The following is a 22076-nucleotide window of genomic DNA, read 5'->3' on the forward strand; positions in this document are numbered from 1 at the left end:
GGGTACTTGGGGATGGAAGGAGTCTAGTAAACATAAAGTTCCTCATGTAATTGTAGATTAATGATACCAAAATAAAAAATAAGAACGGCCTTTGCTCCCTGATGTTTATCACAGCACAATATAACATACAATAGCCAACCTATGGAAGCAACCTAAGTGCTCATCAGTGGATAAATGGATAAAGAAGGTGTGGTATATATACACAATGGAATATTATTTAGCCATAATAAGAAAACAAATCCTACCATTTGCATCATGGACAGACCTATACGGTATATGCTCAGTGATATAAGCCAGCTGAAGACAAGTACCAAATGGTTTCATTCATCTGTGGAATATAACAACAAGCAAAAAGGAACAAAACAGCAATGGACTAACACTTACCAAAGAGAAAGGGACTGGGGAGTGTCAGTGCGAAGGGAGTACAAGGGGATTAAGGGGCATTATGATTAGTGCACTGAATGTAGTGGGGGGCACGGGGAAGGAAGTATATAGCACAAAGATGGCAAGTAATTACTCTATAGCATCTTACTATGCTGATGGACAGTGACTGTAATGGGACATGTGGTGGGGACTTAATGGGGGGAATGTAGTAGCCACAATGTTGCTCATGTGAAACCTGAGCATAAGATTGAATATCAAGGAGACCTTAATAAAAAAAAAAGTACCCATGCACCACAGAAACAAGTCCAGAGTATGCTTCTCAAACTTTAATTATGAATGAGTAGGAATCACCTGAGGATCTTGTTAAAACACAGAATCTAATCAGTAGGTTTGTGGTGAGCCCTGAGATTTCTGCATTTCTAACAAGCTCCCATGTGATGTAGATACAGCTGATCCAGGACCACACAGGTGAAGAGGCTTTATTACATCTTTATAATGTAGTCAAAACAACAAAATTATACAAAGCTTTTACAAAGAGGAGGAAACAAAGGAAAAGACTACTATGAGTGAGAACAGTTACGTAAACCTTCATCTTCAGCCTTTATTCTCTCTCTGTATGTACAGCCAAGTTTTCAGTTGCCTGCTTGCCATCTACACTAGGTAGTGGCATGGGGACCTCAAACTCCACACCTCCCCATGTTAAACCTGCTTCCTTCTTTGAAATTTGCTACTTTAATCAATGGTACCACCATCTTCCTAGCAAGCCCAGAGAGAAATCTTAAAGTCAGCTTGTTTTTTTCCTCTTTTCATTTCCAAAGTCCATATATATCCCACACCACTTCAGGACACTATCACCCTTCACCCTCAACTTCTGCAATTTTTGGCTGGTGGATTTTAGCTCTTTTTAGGGGCTCAGACTCCTCTGAAAATCTTCTGAAAGCCATGGATTATCTCAGAAAAGGCACATTTGCACAGAATTTGACATACTGATGGCAGAGGGTTCAAGAACCAACCCCCAAATTCATTCAGATTCTGTATTAAAAACTCTTACCCTCTACGAAGAATGCCCAGAGAGCTCACTTGATGGACAGCACTGAGAGCCCTGGCTTGGCCAGGCCTGATGCAGAGACAGCAGTGGACTGACAGCATCTCTTCCATCTATGCCCCACAACCTAGAGTCCAGTTTGCAGTCATCTTTCTTACCTCATCTACAGGTCATCTTTCTACACTCATCCCACATCTGCTGCCTCCAGCATTGCCTCAGTGATTACTTTGCAGTTATTTATACATTTTAATCTTTCTCGTCTGTCTGTGAAGCCACTACCCTCACCCAATAACATCCTCTGTAGTTCCTTCCGCTCCTGCTCCTCCCGTTCACGTGATAGCTGAGAACTGGTTTTCTTATTCTGCAACATGTTCTCGATGTTCTTTCCCATTTCTTCAAAGTCACTGTCTTCAGCTGAGCTGCTATCTGTGTCAGTTGATAAGACTTCAGTTGATGACAAACCCTAAAAAGAGAAAAAAAACAACCTCAAATTAAGACAAGGGGAAATACAAAAGTTTACAAAGAGCTGAAGAAGCAGTTTGAGGCTACAGTAGGAAATTGGGAAGTCAGACTTAAAAACAACACTCAAAATCAATTAAGACATGGGGCCCTTAACGGAAAAGCTTTACAAGTTTTCCTAGACATTTAGAGAACAAGGCAAGTTTGAAATACGAAATAGCACAACTCTTTCAGAATTCCCGGAGAGACCCTGAGAAACACATCAATATATTATTGGTCATTCTGAATTAGGGCATTACCATCCTCTCAACAGTAAGCCTTCAGAGAACATACAACTTCCTGTCCCCTATCACCACCGTAATGGCTGCTAGGCCCAAGCAGGCCATAAAAGCTGCCATGGAACCCAGAGCTCAAACCTAGCACCACCTGCCATTCAAAACCTTTGCCAAGTTGTTTTGAATAAAGTAGGTACTCTAGCAGTATATGAACAGATGCCATCCTGAAATCTCCAGACACCTTACTACCTAGTTATATTATTAGGTGTGACTAAAACATAATTAGGTTTCTCCATTATAAAATAGTGTCTTGGACTCCCCCACTTTTCCAGATTGGATTTTCTGAAGCAGTAAAACACACTTGTTCTGCAGGTGAAAGATGCACTGACATTCCTCTTTGTAATGCTCTTGATGCTCAGCCACAGAAAACCTTGATCCATGAGCAAATTTACTCATGGGTCCCTCTCCAGAGTGGGCCTGTTCTGTTAACATTGTGCATACAGCATCAATCACTTCCCAGCAGGAAAACTTTTTAATCTACAAGAGAGACACACACACACACACACACACCAATTATTCAGGGATTTCAAAGAGCAAACCAAGACACATGGTTAGAGAGCTAGATCAAAATAACAACACCCAAAATATTTTAAACAGAAAGCTTTAGAATTAAATCCTGAAAAAGTATCCAAGACCCAGGCCACCACAACTTACACCACAAAATCCTCCAGACAGTTTCTTACATCTGCCTACTAGCTCTTCCCTCCTTGTGCAAAGACCCTAGGAGCCTCTACGTTTTCCTCTTCCACACTCACCTTTTCCTCAAGCACACCGAATTTACAAAGAAGTTGCTTGGCATTTTTCAGAGAAAGGTGACGGAGATCTGCATCTGTTCCTGTCACTGTTTTCTTCACTGGCTGAGGCTCCTTATCATCCTACATCAAAAACAAAATACAACAAAACGGGTAAGAATCCTAGAGAGCTGAATTCCTTGTAGTAGCCACTTAAATCATCCTGTCAACTTAACTGCTTCCTAGATCATGCATCCTATTCATCACGACTCCTTAACCTTCCTTTCTTTCTTCCTTGATTCGTATCCTAAAGAAATTCAGACACTCTCACCTTCTGCTGTGTTGGTTTCTTCGGAATCTTCACATACGAGAACCCTTCACCACACCCTGTGGGATCTGCCATCCCAGTCACCTCCAGGAGACACTTGCCCTTCATGGCAGCAATGAAGGCCCTTGTGGTGTTCCAAGGAGCTGTGTGAACCTGACACATAGAAAAAGATTCTAAGGGTTATGGAGCACATTTGCTCTATGTCTAGCCATGATAGAAAGTTGGATCAATTACAGTAACACAATTTGATGCTTTTGTAAACTATCCACAAAAACCAATTATTACATAAAGCTGCCCAGGGCTCAGAGCTTGCTGTTCTTCTTTCCTATGGTAATTAAATCATATTAAATAGAAGTTAAGATTTCAGCCATTAGAAGAAGGAATATGTGGAACAGTGGTATCCTTCACTCCAATATTCGTTGAGCTTCCCTGAGAGTTCTCAGAGACGGTGTTGCCACCATCCTCGTGATGCACAAAAGTTAGACTGACAACTGCATTTGACTGTCCAATTACTTCTTTAGAATGACCCACATATTTTCATAATTAGATGATAAATCATGCTTTACAAAACACTAGCCCCAACCCCAGGAGCATTGAATCAGAGTCCACTTCACCTCTGCCACTGGTTTGCTCAAAACGGTCTGTCCTCTCTCTCCTGGAATCCTGAATACCTTTTAGAAATCCCACAAAACAGTAAGGAAACTAAGAGTAGGGGAATGTGTTTCTTCATACAGACTAGTTAAGACTACAAATGATTACCTAGAAAGTGATCAAGGAGGAGAGGATTAAAGATGGAGGCATGAGAGGTGAGATGGAGGCATCCTTCTAAAACCGCATAAAATACAAAAATATAATTAATACGAGTAACCCTGAAAGGGCAACAGGAATGAGGGTTGTGCCAAACTGCATAAACCTGGTGAAAGGAATAAACCTCACAGAACAGAGTAAGGTAACAAAGCTGTGGCCCGGCTGGACCCAAACCCTTTCCCAACCCCAGCTCACTGCCAGGAAGGAAGAGAAACAGAGTGGGAAGGGAGTGGAGGGCTGAGACTGCTGAATACCTAACTCCAGAGATCTACTCTGGGAGCACATACACACATTTCATGGTGCTTGCATGGTACTCTCGTGATTAGCTAAGACAGGCAGAATTCCTGGAGAGACTGAGATTCCAGCCACTTGTGGAAAGAAGGGATCCATATCTGGCAGCCCTGGGACAAAAGAAAGGTGGGCAGTCTAAGAGACTTCCTAATGAGGAAGCCCTTAGCAAGAGGGCTGCTAAAGGGGCAAGGATTGCACAGAGCAGTAATGCTCAGGAGAAAGGAAAGTAGACAAATTGTCCAGGTGCACTCTGCCCAGCAGGTTGGGAGCTTTCAGTCTTTAGGTGCTCCAGCTTCCTGGCTGGCTATGCACCACCAAGGAACCCCTCGGTGATACACACCCACCTGCACATTCCTCCCGGCTAGCCCCATCTGGCTAGCCAACCAGCAAACCCTACCCTGGCGTTAGGACAGCCACAGGGAAGATCTTTCTAAAGCAACTACAAATGCAAAGCATAGAGGCTTATACCTGTGGGCTTGGCCCACTTGTTCAGACACTGGAGAGAGTCACAGCAGCTGGGAAGCAGGAAACAGCTCTTTCCTCCCCCAGGCACCAATACCACTCCCCTGTGGCCCTTGACATTCCTTCAGGGGCTGTGCAGCTCCACAGAGTAGAGCTTCTGGATACGAGAAAGGCCCATACACAAATATGAAATGCCAAAGGAACCTGGTTGAAATTTAAATTATTAACATAACTACTCAGGAGCATTTAAATGACACTGACATCATGAATCATCCTGAAAGAGTTCGAAATCAAAATAATTAACATGCTTATGTAGGTACAGAAAAATATTCAAGAACTCAGGAGGGAATTCCAGTCGGAGATACAATCATTGAAGAGCACAATGGGGGTATTAAAAGCAGATTAGATACAGTGGAGGAGACAATAAATGAAATAGAAACTAGAAAAGAGGAATACAAAGAAGCTGAGGAACAGAGAGAAAAAAGGATCCCTAAGAATGAAAGAATGTTGAGAGTACTGTGTGACCAATAGAAACAGAACAATACTCGCATTATAGGGGTACCAGAAAGAGAACAGAGAGAAAAAGGGATAGACAGTGTCTCTGAGGAGGTAATTGCTGAAAACTTCCCCAATCTGGAGAAGGAGATTGTCTTTCAGGCCATGGAGGTGCACAGATCTCCTGGGACAAGGGACTCAAGGAATACAACACCAAGACCTAGAGTAATTAAAATGTCAAAGATCAAGGATAAGGACAGACTGTTCAAAGCAGCCAGAGAAATAAGAACACATACAAGGGAAGCCCATCAGGCTATCATCAGATTTCTCGGCAGAAACCTTATAGGTAGAAAGGAGTGGCAAGATTTATTAAATGCAATGAAGCAGAAAGGCCTCGAACAAAGGGGCCGTTTGAACCAAGATTACTTGATTCAGCAAGATTATCATTTAAATTTGAAGGAGGGATTTAAAAATTTCCAGACAACCAAAAGCTGAGAGAATTTACCTCCCACAAACCATCTCTATAGTGTATTTTGGAGGGACTGCTACAGATGGAAGTGTTCTTAAGGTTTAATAGCTGTGGCCACAGATAATAAAACCACAGTAGAGAAAGCAGAACAGCTAATTACAAAGCAAATGCAAAATTAAATTAACTGTCCCCAAAGTAAATCAAGGGATAGACAAAGAGTACAGAATACAACACCTAATATATAAAGAATGGAGGACGAAGACACAGGGAAAAAAAGAACCTTTAGACTGTTTGTAATACCATATTAAGTGAGTTAAGTTAGACTCTTAGATAGTAAGAAGTTAACCGTGAGCCTTTGATAACCACGAATCTAAAGACTACAAAGGCAATATGTACATACCTATCGATAATCACCCTAAATGTAAATGGTTTGAATGCACCAATAAAAAGACATAGAGTCATTGAATGGATAAAAAAACAAAACCCATCTATATACTGCATAGAAGAGATTCACTTTAAACCCAAAGTTATGCACAGACTAAAAGTGAAGGGATGGAAAAAGATATTTCCTGAAATTAATAGGGAGAAAACAGCAGGAGTTGCAGTACTTGTATGAGATGAAATAGACATCAAAACAAAGAAAGTAACAAGAGATAAAGAAGGACATTACATACTGATAAAGGGGTCAGTCCAACAAGAGAATATAACCATTATAAATATCTATGCACCCAACACAGGAGCACCAACATATGTGATAACAGAATTAAACAAAGAAATAGAATGTAATGCATTCATTTCAGGAGACTTCAACACACCACTCATTCCAAAGGACCAATCAACCAGACAGAAAATAAGTACACAGAGGCACTAAGCAAACACATTAGAACAGATGGACCTAAATATGTCAAACAAAAGCCAACATAATTAAAAGGGGAAATAGAATACACCACATTCATTTTAGAGACTTTAACATACCACTCACACCAAAAGATAGATCAATTAGATAGAAAATAAATAAAGAAACAGAGACACTGAACAATACACTGGAACAGAAGGACGTGACAGACATCAACAGAATGCTACATCCAAAAGCAGCACAATATACATTCTTCTCAAGTGCACATGGAACATTTTCAAGAATAGATCATATACTAGGCCAGAAAAAGAGCCTCGGTAAATAAAAAAAGATTGAAATTATACAAACCAGTTTCTCAGACCACAAAGGTATGAAATCAGAAATAAATTATGCGAAGAAAATGAAAAAGCCCACAAACACATGGAGGCTTTACAACATGCTCCTAAATAACCAATGGATCAATGACCAAATAACAACAGAGATCAAGCAATATATGGAGATAAATAACAATAATTCAACACCTCAAAGTCTGTGGGATGCAGCAAAGGCTGTGCTAAGACAGAAGTATATTGCAATACAGGCCTACCTCAGCAAAGAAAATCAATCCCATATGAACAATATAAACGCACAATTAACAAAACTAGAAAAGGATGAATAAATAAGGCCCAAAGTCAGTTCAACGAGGGACATACTAAAGATTAGAGTAGAAATAAATAAAATTGAGAAGAATAAAACAACAGAAAGAATCAACGAAAGAAGGAAATGGTTCTTTGAGAAAATAGAAATGGATAAACCCCTAGCAAGGCTTACCAGGAAAAAAAGAGTCTATGCACATAAACAGAACCAGAAATGACAAAGGAAAGATCAAGACAGACACCACAGAAATACAAAGAATCATTATAGAATACTATAAAAATTAATGCTAACAAACTGGATAACCTAAAAGAAATGGACAACTCTCTAGAAAAGTACAACCTTCCAAGGCTGACCCAGAAAGAAACAGAAAATCTGAACAGAACAATTATCAGCAACAAAACTGAACTGGTAATCAAAAACCTGCCAAGAACAAAATCCCTGGACCACATGGAATCACCGCTGAGTGTTATCAAACATTTAGTTAAGACCTAATACCCATCCTCCTTAAAGTTTTCCAAAGAGTAGAAGAACAGGGAATACTTCTAAACTCATTCTATGAGGATCACTATAATACCAAAAAGAAGGAAAAACACCACACAAAAAAATTACAGACCAATATCCCTGATGAAGCCAGACGCAAAAATACTCAACAAAATATTAGTAAACCGAACTCAAAAGTACATCAGAAAGATCACCTATCATGATTAAGTAGATTTATTCCAGAGATGCGAAGAGGGTATAACTTTAGAAAATCCATCAACAAAAAAGAGGACAAAACCACATAATCATTTCCAAAGATTCAGAAAAAGCATTTGACAACATCCATTCATTATAAAATCTCTCAACAAAATGGGTATAAAGGGCAAGTACCTCAACATAATAAAGGCCATATAGGACAAGCCCACAGCCAACATCATACTTAATAGCAAGAAGCTGAAAGCTTTTCCTTTAAGATTGGGAACAAGACAAGGTCGCCCACTCTCACCACATCTATTCAACATAGTACTGGATGTCCTAGCCACAGCAGTCAGACAACACAAAGAAATAAAAGGCATCCAGATTGGTAAAGAAGAAGTTAAACTGTCCCTGTTTGCAGATGACATGATATTGTACATAAAGAACCCTAAAATCCACTACAAAACTTCTACACGTAATATCTGAATTCAGGAAAGTTGCAGGATACAAAATTAATATGCAGAAATCTGTGGCATTCCTATACACTAACAATGAACTACTAGAGAGACAAATAAGAAAAACAATTGCATTCACAGGTGCATTAAAAACAATGAAACACCTAGGAATAAACCTAAAAAAGATGGTGAAAGACCTATATTTTGAAAACTACAAGACACTCATGAGAGAAATTAAAGAAGATACCAATAAATGGAAACACATCCCTCATGCTCATGGATAGGAAGAATTAATATTGTCAAAATGGCCATCCTACCTAAAGCAATCTACAGAATCAATGCAATTCCTATCAAAATTCCAACAACATTCTACAATGAACTAGAGAAAATCGTTCTAAAACTCATATGGAAACACAGAAGGCTGGGAAGAGCCAAAGTAATCCTGAGGAGCAAGAATAAAGCAGGGGGCATCACACTATACTACAAAGCCGCAGTACTTAAGACTATTTGGTGATGGCAAAGAACAGACCCACAGACCAGTGGAACAGAATAGAGAGTCCAGATATTAACCCAAACATATACAGTCAATTAATTAACGATAAAGCTGCCATTGATATACAATGCAGAAATGACACCCTCTTCAACAGCTGGTGCTGGCAAAACTGGACAGCTACATGTAAGAGAATGAAACTGGATCACTGTCTAACACCATACACAAAAGTAAATTCAAAATGGATCAAAGACCTGAATGTAAGTCATGAAACCATAAAACTCTTAGGAAGAAAAAGGCAAAAATATCTTGGACATAAACATGAGCAACTTCTTAAAGAACATATCTCCCCGGCCAGGGAAACAAAAGCAAAAATGTTCAAGTGGGACTATATCAAGCTGAAAAGTTTCTGTAAAGCAAAGGACACCACCAATAGAACAAAAAGGCATCCTACAGTATGGGAGAATATATTCATAAATTACTTCAATGAACCGATACGATAAAGGGTTGACATCCAAAATATATAAAGAGCTCATGAACCTCAACAGACAAAAAGCAAATAATCCAATTAAAAAATGGGCAGAGAGGATGAACAGACAGTTCTCCAAGGAAATTCAGATGGCCACAGACACATGAAAAGATGCTCCACATCGCTAGTTATCAGAGAAATACAAATTAAAACCACAATGAGGTATCACCTCACACCAGTTAGGATGGACAACATAGAAAAGACAAGGAACAACAAATGCTGGTGAGGATGTGGGGAAAGGGGAAACCTCCTACACTGCTGGTGGGAATGTAAATTAGCTCAACCATTGTGGAAAGCAGTATGGAGGTTCCTCAAAAAGCTCAAAATAGAAATACCACTTGACCCAAGAATTCCATTACTAGGAATTTACCCTAAGAATGCAGCAGCCAAGTTTGAAAAAAACAGATTCACCCCTATGTTTATTGCAGCACTATTTACAATAACCAAAAAATGGAAGCAACCTAAGTGTCATCAGTAGATGAATGGATAAAGAGATGTGGTTCATATACACAATGGAATATCATTCAGCCATAAGAAGAAAACAAATCCTACCATTTGCAACAACATGGATGGAGCTAGAGGGTATTATGCACAGTGAAATAAGCCAGGCAGAGAAAGACAAGTACCAAATGATTTCACTCATCTGTGGAGTATAAGAACAAAGGAAAACTGAAGGAACAAAACAGCAACAGAATCACACAACCGAAGAATGGACCCACAGTTACCAAAGGGAAAGGGACAGGGGAAGATGGGTGGGAACGTAGGGTTAAGGGGGGGAAAAAGAAGGGGGACATTATGATTAGCATGTATAATATGGGGGGTGGGGCTCGTGAACCTCAGCAAACAAAAGGCAAATAATCCAATTAAATATTAGCACACGATCTGAACAGACAGTTCTCCAACGAAGAAATTCAGATGGCCAACAGACACATGAAAAGATGCTCCACATAGCTAATCATCAGAGAAATGTTAATTAAAACCACAATGAGATATCACCTCACACCAGTAAGGATCGCCATCATCCAAAAGACAAACAACAAATGTTGGCGAGGTTGTGGAGAAAGGGGAACCGTCCTACACTGCTGGTGGGAATGTACATTAGTTCAACCATTGTGGAAAGGAATACAGAGGTTCCTCAAAATAGATATACCATTTGACCCAGGAATTCCACTCCTAGGAATTTACCTTAAGAATGCAGCAGCCCTACTTGAAAAAGACATATGCACCTCTATGTTTATCGCAGCACTGGCTATGTTTACAATCGCCAAGAAAAGGATGCAACTTAGGTGTCCATCAGTAGATGAATGGATAAAGATGTGGTACATATACACAAGAGAATATTATTCAGCCATAAGAAGAAAAATCCTACCATTTGCAACAACATGGATGGAGCTAGAGGGTATCATGTTCAATGAAATAACCCAGTCGGAAAAAGACAAGTGTCAAATGATTTCACTCATTTGTGGAGTAGAAGAGCAAAGAAAAAAACTGAAGGAACCAAACAGCAGCAGAATCACAGAACCCAAAAGTGGACTAACAGTTACCAAAGGGAAAGGGGTAAGGGGATAAAAGAGGGGCATTACTATGAGCAGACATAATGTCGGGGGTTGGGTGGGGAGGGGGTAGGCACAGGGAGGGCTGTACAACACAGAGAAGACAAGTAGTGATTCTATAGCGTCTTACTACACTGATGGACAGTGTTTGTTTGGGGGTATGCAGGGGAATTGGTGATGGGGGGAATCTAGTAAACATAATGTTCCTCATGTAATTGTAGATTAATGAAAGTAAAGTAAATAAAATAAAATAATAAAATAACTGAAGGAACAAATAAAAATAAATAAATAAAGACGGAGAAAATCTTTGCAAATCACATACCTCTTTAAGGACTCAGACCTAGTATACATACATAAGTTTCAAAACCCAATAATAAGAAGACCAACTAATTAAAATAAAAATGGGAAAAAGAGATGAACAGGTGACCAAAAATGTTATGTGTATAAATAAGCAGACACTCAACATCCTTAGCCATTAGGGATATGCAAATTAAAACCACAAGGCACTAGAAAGGCCATAATTTTAAAAATCAGAAAATAGCCAGTCTTGACAAAGATGTGGAGAAACTGAAACCCTGATACACTGTTGGTAGAAATGTAAAATGGTGCAGCCACTACAGAAGCCTGACAGTTCCTCCAAAGGTTAGACACAGAATTACCACATGACCCAGTAATTCCACTTTTAAGTATTTACTCAAGCAAAAAGGAAACATACATCCACACAGAGATTTATACATGAATATTCACAGTAGTTTATTCCTAACAGCCAAAAACTAGGCACAATGAAAAATCCTTAAAGATAGGTGATTAGTTAAACTAACTGTGGTACATCCATACTATGGAATACTGTTCAGCAATAAAAATGAAACAAACTTTCAATATACACAATAACCTGAATTAATCTCAACATAAGTACAGAGTGAAAGACAGACAAGAAAGAATACATACTGTCAACCAGTGGTACTGGAAAAAAAAGAATATCCACATGCAAATTAATGAAGTTGGACCTTTACCTTACACCACATAAAAATTAACTCAGAATGGATTAAAGGCCTACATCTAAGACCTAAAAACATAAAACTCTTAGAAGCAAACATAGGGGAAAAGCTTTATGACATTTAATTTGGCAATGATTTCTTGGATAAAAGCACAATTTACAAAAGTAAAATTAGATAAATTGGAATTCATCAAAATTTAGAACTTCTCATTCATGCCTCATATCAAATTTACCGAGTATCATAACTCCTCCAAGTGGTAAAGATACCTCAAGACAAATGCTGGGCATAGAAGCCACAGGGCATAAATATGCAAAGAAATAAAAAGCTAACTTTTTCAAATAATAAGGCTTCTCTCTCACTTACCAACTTAACATTTCCCTGTATGGCCCCGGAAGATGACTGGTTAGCCAGAGACGGGTAAGATTCCTCAAGGGAGGAACAACCTAAGACAGGCACAGTCGCAGGGGGGCCATCAGGTGAGAAATTGGGGATCAACAGAGGTGAGGCTTAGAACCTCACCCCCCCGTTCTGAGAGAAATCTTCTGCATATGTGGATGTTTTATTGCCCTTGTCTAGCTTGGATTAACACATAGTCTACAGGCACACACCTGATCATCTACATTTGCTCTCTTACAACACTAAACTATGTTTTCTACCTTTATGTTGTATCTACCTACCACTTCAGCATTTTATTAAAAATAATAAAGAGAGAAATGTGGTATCCACATATAAATCAAGTATAAAAATCAAATGTGTATTCATATTTGAACTGACTGTTTATAGTTCATAATGCATGAGCAAAACCAAAAGTTTCTGTGATGACTGCCCTTGTACTGTTCACCATGTAACTTATTCACTATGTAAGAATTTGTTCTCCATGTAAGAACTTGTTCGTTATGCTTCAGAAGATTGGAGACTGACGAAAATTAGGCTTGGGGTGGATTAATGATTGTGCATTGAGCATTGACTCCCCTATACAGAATTTTATTGTTGTTAACAACCATTTGATCAATAAATATGAGAGATGCCCTAACAACAACAACCAAAAAAAAGTACACACTTCCAATTGTAAAATAAATAAGTAACCGGGATGTAATGTATAGCATAAGGAATATAGTCAAGATATTGTAACAGCTTGGTATGGTGATAGCTGGTACCTAGAATTATCATGTATATAAATGTTGAATCACTGTGTTGTACACCTGAAACTAATGTAATGTAATACTGTGTGTCAACTACCCTTCAATAAAAAATAATTATCTAAAAAAAAAAAAAATTTGAGAATCTGGTTAAAATATATATGGCAATTTCATGTATTATTCTTATAATTTTTCTGTACATTTGAAATTATTGTAGTTAAAAGGTGTTCTTAAGTGTACAATTAAAGATTTTACTAATTCAAAAAAAAAAAAAATTTAGAACTTCTCTGTATCAAAGGACACAACACAATGTGAAAAGGCAACCTGTGGAATGGGAGAAAATATTTGCATATTTATCTGATGAAAGGTTAATATCCAGAATATATAAAGAACTCCTACAACTCAACAAAATATAAAGAATCCGAGTCAAAAATCAGCAAAGGACTTGAATAGCTATTTCTCAAAAGATGACATACAGATGGCCCACGAGCACATGAAAAGATGCTGAACAACACTGACCATTAAGGAAATGCAAATTAAAATGACAATGAGGTACTATCTCACACCCATTAGGATGGCTGGGTTTATCAAAGAAACAATAGTAACAAGTGTTGGGAAATGTGGATAAACTAGAACTCTTACACAATTGAGAGCAATATAAAATGGTGCAGCTTCTTTGGAAAACAGTATGGAGGTACCTCAAAAAAAAAAAACCCTAAAAACAGAACTACAATATGATCAAGTTATCCCATTTCTAGGTATATATGCAAAAGAAAGGAAGGTTTGGGTAGTTGTTTGCACACCTGTGTTCCTAGCAGCAGTATTCCCAATATTCAAGAGGTGGAAGCAACACAAATGTCCATCAATGGCTGAGTAAACAAAATGTGGTATACACATACAACAGAATTATTTTTACCCTTAAAAAAGGAAATCATGGCACATGCTACAACATGGCTGAACCTTGAGAATATTACACTAGATTAAATTAATCAGTAACCTAACAACAAATACTTAAAGATTCCACTTAGGTGAAGTACTTAAGGTAGTAAAAGAAAGACAAAGTAGAATGGTAGTTGTCAGAGGCTGGGAGAGGAAGGAGTGGAGAGTTACTGTTTAATGGGTAACAGTTTCAGTTTTGCATGATGGAGAGTTCTGGAGATTGGTTGTACAACAATGTGAATATATTTAAGACTACTGAACTGTGCACTTAAATGTTAAAATGGTATGTTTTATATTATGAATATTTTACCACAATTTTAAAGAATACATACTACATGAATCCATTATCTAAAATTCCAGAAAATGTAAACTAATATATAGTTACAGAAAGCAGATCAGTGGTTGTCAGGGGACATGGAGGGTGGAGAGAAGGGAAGAGGCATGAAAACAGGACTTCAAAGAGGCACGAAGAAACTTTTGGGGGTGACAGAAACACTCGTCGTGAAGATTTCACAGGTATCAACATACATCAAAACATATACAACATATATACATATAAAAATTGTACACTTTAGTTTTCTAAAAAACCTCAATAAACAATAAAGCTGTTTTTTTAAAAAAAGGATGTGTTATGTACTAATAAAAATTAGTGTACTTCCTTGCCTCATCATCAATCTTCATCTGAAAATCTTTCTCATTTTCTTCTTCTTGAGCAATAAACGACTTCTCACCATAGCCAGCATCCTGCAAGAGGACCAATTCATGCAATCAATTATCAAACAACCGGAAAGTACAAAGCACAATTTCACTGAACACCTAGTACAGAATATCAAAGCACATTTTACACAGAAAATGGATTCTGTTAACTATCACCATAGGCTATCAGAGGATATATTACATTTCAAGAAACTTATCAGCTGATATATGGATAGTTAAGGCCCACGAGGGAGCTAAATACAGATGCTCATTAACTCAGACTCATTGATTCAGTGGGAGAGAGTTGTGCCATCACACATCAGCTAGATCTTTTCTATTTTGGCCTGATAAGAATAGTTCTGTGCTTCTCTCAATTACATGTCCAGCACCAACATCATCATCTCTGCCCACCCGTAAGGCTGTGGAAAACAACTGAAAAATACTTCCCTGCTTACATGCTTGTCTTGTAAAGAACAAGATGAAAGTCACCACCCAAATGGATTTGCACAGCAAAAAATATGCCCTAAGTCCCTCACCAACCCTTCCCACTGATCTGTAGCTTTCCTCAGAACTGCTACACATAGAGTACCTCATATAACATGAATTTTTAAATAATTGGCAATAATCTAAATCACCATCACTTCTAAGCCAGTGAAAACGGTCTTTATCTTTGTCTCTCTGAAAAAACCCATAGGCATAAGCAGTGCCTAAGAGGAAGGTGTTCACCTTCAGTCACTGCTCAGCAGCTATCATGCCATAAATAAGCACAGCACTGCTCTGGAGACACCATAGCTTTGATCTCCTCCTCAGTTGGTAAATGAAAATCAGATTTCAGCACCCACCAGTTTGGGTCCATCCCTAAAAAAGGTAAGAGAGAATGAAAACATTCTGAATTCCCAAGGCCCTTTCATTGACAGCAACAGGGATAGCAAGCAAAGACCGAACCAGGCAATGTCCTAAAAGGTATGAGGCCTAGCCAAAGACAGCCTGACTGGTCAAGAAAACCCCTGCTAGGTTTTCCTACATCTCAAATAAGACATCCAACAATCACACTGAATTTCCTGGCAGGCAAAATCAAAAAGCAATCAGAGCCTCCACAATTCAAAGATTTTCTATCTTCTCCTTTAGATGACTGACAATTTCTTTTTCCATTTTGTTAGCTGTACACTTATCCTTTAACAGAAATCCCTAATTCCTTTCTTGGAAAGTGGCAGAGAGGACAAATAATCAATCACAACTGATGACCTGTGCGTTTGAAGTCAGCGCAGAGCTTTAGCCTCTTCCGGATGCTGCTTTCTGAATGGAAAGGAAAGGCTTTTTTTATATCTTCCATTCGGATCCACTGTGGCCGATCTTTACTCTTCCAGAAGAGGCGGTAAATAAAAACCTGCCCAATAAACCAAATGTTTTCTATCTGACAAATAATAAAAGCCCTCACCAGGGCCCCTTCCCCTGCTAAGCCCCTGTGTGTTTTGATCTTTCTTGATGTGCCCCCAAATTCATATACCCTTTTATGTGCATCCTGACCTCCTCCTTATCCTCTCATTCTTACCTGCAGAAAGTCTCGAATGTGTGTATTAGCCCTTTTGGAGTTAGGCCTAGGAACTTCAAAACAAGGGGCACTGCTGGCCAACCACAAAAATATCCACTAATTCCCAAATATAGTAACCTTATCTTGTCCAAATGATAAGAAAGTCAGTTTCTGGCATCTTATGAAGGTAAATAGGGGCAAGAAAAAGGTTGTTCTCAAATGCCTAAAACAGATGGAAAAACATCAAATTATATACAGACAAGCCCTAAGAAATTTGGTCAACTAATGAGAAAGGATAATCAAGCTTGTCTGCTCTTGTTCCCATTATGCCACCTAAAATCCATCCAGTAATATAAACAAATTATAACACGGAATATCAAGTGGGATTGGACAGGTTAAGTTTTTATCCACTGGCAATCTTTAAGAGTCAGCAGAGGGGAAACTACAGGATTTGGAGTCATGACACTGGCTCTGCTACTCACTATTATGATGTCAGGTAAGTTATTTAATATCCCTGAGCTTAACTTTCCGCCATCTACAAAGCAGATACTTAAAAAGCTTATACCTCACAGGATTGCTATAAAGATTATATATGGAAGTCATCTGATAAGTACTATACTACTACCCTAGCCCCTGACATAATACAGATGAGATCAGAACATTTGTTAAAGAAATTTAAAAATAAAACAACAAAAGCTAATGAGGTAGAATATATGCTAGAGAAGACAGATAAAACATGGAAGAGAGAAACATTTTGGACTTAAGTAGCAGCCACATGGGAATCAATGTCACAAGAAACTATGCATCTAAGGAAAGACTTCAGAGAAAATCAGAGTTGTGTATAAGAAGAAAGAGGATTTTCAAAATACGACTGTGAAAACAAAATTCTAATTGTGAAATACAGAAACAAAAAGAATTACAGGAGAAGATAAAACAGGATTTTTCAGAAACTACAAAGGTAGCCACAAAAGAAGGAGATGGATTCATAGAACACCTCAAAGTTACAGGAAGAGAGAGGGGCGGAAGATGGCGGCGTGAGTAGAGCAGCGGAAATCTCCCAAAACAACATATATCTATGAAAATATAACAAAGACAACCCTTCCTAGAATAAAGATCAGAGGACACAGGACAATATCCAGACCACATCCACACCTGAGAGAACCCAGCGAGTCGCGAAGGGGGTAAGATACAAGCCCCGGCCCCGCGGGAGCCGAGCGCCCCTCCCCCCAGCTCCCGGCGGGAGAAGAGCAGGCAGAGCGGGAGGGAGACGGAGCCCAGGGCTGCCGAACACCCAGCCCCCGCCATCCGGGCCAGAGTGCAGGGCCCTCGATACTGGGAAAACAGGGCAGCAAGGACAGTGAGCAGGCACTGGAGGCTGGGCGACAGAGGACATAAGAAAAGCGCGCGACCATTTTTTTTTTTTTTTGCTTTTTTGCTGCTTTGTTTTGGCGAGCGCTTTTTGGAAGTCTTAAAGGGACAGGGACCCCAATACAAGGGAAACAGGGCAGAAAGACCAGTGAGCAGAGGCCTGAGGCTGGCACCGGAGAATAAAGAAAAACGAACGACCACCTTTTTTTTTAATTAAAATTTTTTTTTTTTTTAATTAAAAAAATTTTTTTTCCTGTTTTTTTTTGTGGTCGTTGTTTTGTTTTGGCGGGTGCTTTTTGGAAGTCTTAAAGGGGCAGGGCGGGTCACTTAATCCAGAGGTAGGGAATCCGGGATCTCTGGGCACCCTAACCCCTGGGCTGCAGGGAGCAGGGAGGCCCCTTACGGAGATAAATAGCCTCCCAGCAGCTCGTGCTCCAACGCGACTCCACCATTTTGGAGTAGCTGCCCGAGCCAGGCCACGCCCACAGCAACAGCGGAGATTAACTCCATAGCAGCCGGGCAGGAAGCAGAAACCCTGTCTGCGCGCAGCTGCGCAGCACAAGCCACTAGAGGCCGCTGTTCTCCCAGGAGAGGAGGGCCACAAACCAACAAGAAAGGAAGTCCTTCCAGCCGTCACTCGTCCCAGTTCTGCAGACTATTCCTATCACCATGAAAAGGCAAAGCTACAGGCAGACAAAGATCACAGAGACAACACCAGAGAAGGAGACAGACCTAACCAGTCTTCCTGACAAAGAATTCAAAATAAGAATCATAAACATGCTGACAGAGATGCAGAGAAATACGCAAGAGAAATGGAATGAAGTCCGGAAGGAGATCACAGATGCCAGAAAGGAGATCGCAGAAATGAAACAAACTCTGGAAGGGTTTATAAGCAGAATGGATAGAATGCAAGAGGCCATTGATGGAATTGAAATCAGAGAACAGGAACGCATGGAAGCTGACATAGAGAGAGACAAAAGGATCTCCAGGAATGAAACAATATTAAGAGAACTGTGTGACCAATCCAAAAGGAACAATATCCGTATTATAGGGGTCCCAGAAGAAGAAGAGAGAGGAAAAGAGATGGAAAGTATCTTAGAAGAAATAATTGCTGAAAACTTCCCCACACTGAGGGAGGAAGTAATCAAACAGACCACGGAAATACACAGAAACCCCAACAGAAAGGATCCAAGAAGGGCAACATCAAGACACATAATAATTAAAATGGCAAAGATCAAGGACAAGGAAAGAGTGTTAAAGGCAGCTAGAGAGAAAAAGGTCACCTATAAAGGGAAACCCATCAGGCTAACGTCAGATTTCTCAACAGAAACCCTACAGGCCAGAAGAGAATGGCATGATATATTTAATACAATGAAACAGAAGGGCCTTGAACCAAGGATACTGTATCCAGTACGACTATCATTCAAATATGATGGTGGGATTAAACAATTCCCAGACAAACAAAAGCTGAGGGAATTTGCTTTCCACAAACCACCTCTAAAGAACATCTTACAGGGACTGCTCTAGATGGCAGCACTCCTAGAAGGAGCACAGCACAAAACACCCAACATATGAAGAATCGAGGAGGAGGAACAAGAAGGGAGAGAAGAAAAGAATCTCCAGACAGTGTATATAACAGCTCAATAAGCGAGCTAAGTTAGGCAGTAAGATACTAAAGAGGCTAACCTTGAACCTTTGGTAACCACGAATTTAAAGCCTGCAATGGCAATAAGTACATATCTTTCAATAGTCACCCTAAATGTTAATGGGTTGAATGCACCAATCAAAAGACACAGAGTAACAGAATGGATAAAAAAGCAAGACCCATCTACATGCTGCTTACAAGAAACTCACCTCAAACCCAAAGACATGTACAGACTAAAAGTCAAGGGATGGAAAAACATATTTCAAGCAAACAACAGTGAGAAGAAAGCAGGGGTTGCAGTACTAATATCAGACAAAATAGACTTCAAAACAAAGAAAGTAACAAGAGATAAAGAAGGACACTACACAATGATAAAGGGCTCAGTCAAACAAGAGGATATAACCATTCTAAATATATATGCACCCAACACAGGAGGACCAGCATATGTGAAACAAATACTAACAGAACTAAAGGGGGATATAGACTGCAATGCATTCATTCTAGGAGACTTCAACACACCACTCACCCCAAAGGATAGATCCACTGGGCAGAAAATAAGTAAGGACACGGAAGCACTGAACAACACAGTAGAGCAGATGGACCTAATAGACATCTATAGAACTCTACATCCAAAAGCAGCGGGATATACATTCTTCTCAAGTGCACATGGAACATTCTCCAGAATAGACCACATACTAGGCCACAAAAAGAGCCACAGAAAATTCCAAAAGATTGAAATCCTACCAACCAACTTTTCAGACCACAAAGGCATAAAACTAGAAATAAAGTGTACAAAGAAAGCAAAGAGGCTCACGAACACATGGAGGCTTAACAACACGCTCCTAAATAATCAATGGATCAATGACCAAATCAAAATGGAGATCCAGCAATATATGGAAACAAATGACAACAACAACACTAAGCCCCAACTTCTGTGGGACACAGCAAAAGCAGTCTTAAGAGGAAAGTATATAGCAATCCAAGCATATTTAAAAAAGGAAGAGCAATCCCAAATGAATGGTCTAATGTCACAATTATCGAAATTGGAAAAAGAAGAACAGATGAGGCCTAATGTCAGCAGAAGGAGGGACATAATAAAGATCAGAGAAGAAATAAATAAAATTGAGAAGAATAAAACAATAGCAAAAATCAATGAAACCAAGAGCTGGTTCTTCAAGAAAATAAACAAAATAGATAATCCTCTAGCCAGACTTATTAAGAAGAAAAGAGAGTCAACACAAATCAACAGTATCAGAAACGAGAAAGGAAAAATCACGACGGACCCCACGGAAATGCAAAGAATTATTGGAGAATACTATGAAAACCTATATGCTAACAAGCTGAGAAACCTAGGAGAAATGGACAACTTCCTAGAAAAATATAACCTTCCAAGATTGACCCAGGAAGAAACAGAAAATCTAAACAGACCAATTACCAGCAACGAAAATGAAGAGGTAATCAAAAAACTACCAAAGAACAAAACCCCCGGGCTAGATGGATTTACCTTGGAATTTTATCAGACATACAGGGAAGACATAATACCCATTCTCCTTATAGTTTTACAAAAAATAGAGGAGGAGGGGATACTCCCAAACTCATTCTATGAAGCTAACATCACCCTAATACCAAAACCAGGCAAAGACCCCACCAAAAAAGAAAACTACAGACCAATATCCCTGATGAACGTAGATGCAGAAATACTCAACAAAATATTAGCAAACCGAATTCAAAAATACATCAAAAGGATCATACACCAAGACCAAGTGGGATTCATTCCAGGGATGCAAGGATGGTACAACATTCGAAAGTCCATCAACATCATCCACCACATCAACAAAAAGAAAGACAAAAACCACATGATCATCTCCATAGATGCTGAAAAAGAATTTGACAAAGTTCAACATCCATTCATGTTAAAAACTCTCAGCAAAATGGGAATAGAGGGCAAGTACCTCAACATAATAAAGGCCATCTATGATAAACCCACAGCCAACATTATATTGAACAGAGAGAAGCTGAAAGCATTTCCGCTGAGATCGGGAACTAGACAGGGATGCCCACTCTCCCCACTGTTATTCAACATAGTACTGGAGGTCCTAGCTACGGCAATCAGACAAAATAAAGAAATACAAGGAATCCAGATTGGTAAAGAAGAAGTTAAACTGTCACTATTTGCAGATGACATGATACTGTACATAAAAAACCCTAAAGACTCCACCCCAAAACTACTAGAACTGATATCGGAATACAGCAAAGTTGCAGGATACAAAATCAACACACAGAAATCTGTGGCTTTCCTATATACTAACAATGAACCAACAGAAAGAGAAATCAGGAAAACAACTCCATTCACAATTGCATCAAAAAAAATAAAATACCTAGGAATAAACCTAACCAAAGAAGTGAAGGACTTATACTCTGAAAACTACAAGTCACTCTTAAGAGAAATTAAAGGGGACACTAACAGATGGAAACTCATCCCATGCTCGTGGCTAGGAAGAATTAATATCGTCAAAATGGCCATCCTGCCCAAAGCAATATACAGATTTGATGCAATCCCTACGAAACTACCAGCAACATTCTTCAATGAACTGGAACAAATAATTCAAAAATTCATATGGAAACACCAAAGACCCCGAATAGCCAAAGCAATCCTGAGAAAGAAGAATAAAGTAGGGGGGATCTCACTCCCCAACTTCAAGCTCTACTATAAAGCCATAGTAATCAAGACAATTTGGTACTGGCACAAGAGCAGAGCCA

The 22076-nt window shown here is 39.2% G+C and overlaps 1 protein-coding gene across 1 annotated transcript in view; it reads right to left on the minus strand.

Annotated features, from left to right (window-relative positions):
- Positions 1 to 847: 847 nt before the first annotated feature.
- LOC130682111 (transcription initiation factor TFIID subunit 1-like) overlaps positions 848 to 22076 on the minus strand; it is a 45299-nt gene continuing 24070 nt past the window's right edge. Inside the window, 8 exon segments of the mRNA XM_057496247.1 lie at positions 848 to 1892; positions 2525 to 2700; positions 2979 to 3098; positions 3286 to 3435; positions 14740 to 14820; positions 15499 to 15531; positions 15533 to 15630; positions 16018 to 16159. Coding sequence (XP_057352230.1) covers positions 1676 to 1892; positions 2525 to 2700; positions 2979 to 3098; positions 3286 to 3435; positions 14740 to 14820; positions 15499 to 15531; positions 15533 to 15630; positions 16018 to 16159 — 1017 coding nt within the window. The 3' untranslated portion in view covers positions 848 to 1675.

Source organism: Manis pentadactyla, chromosome Y (genome assembly GCF_030020395.1).
Source record: "Manis pentadactyla isolate mManPen7 chromosome Y, mManPen7.hap1, whole genome shotgun sequence".
Classification (NCBI taxonomy): Eukaryota; Metazoa; Chordata; class Mammalia; order Pholidota; family Manidae; genus Manis; species Manis pentadactyla.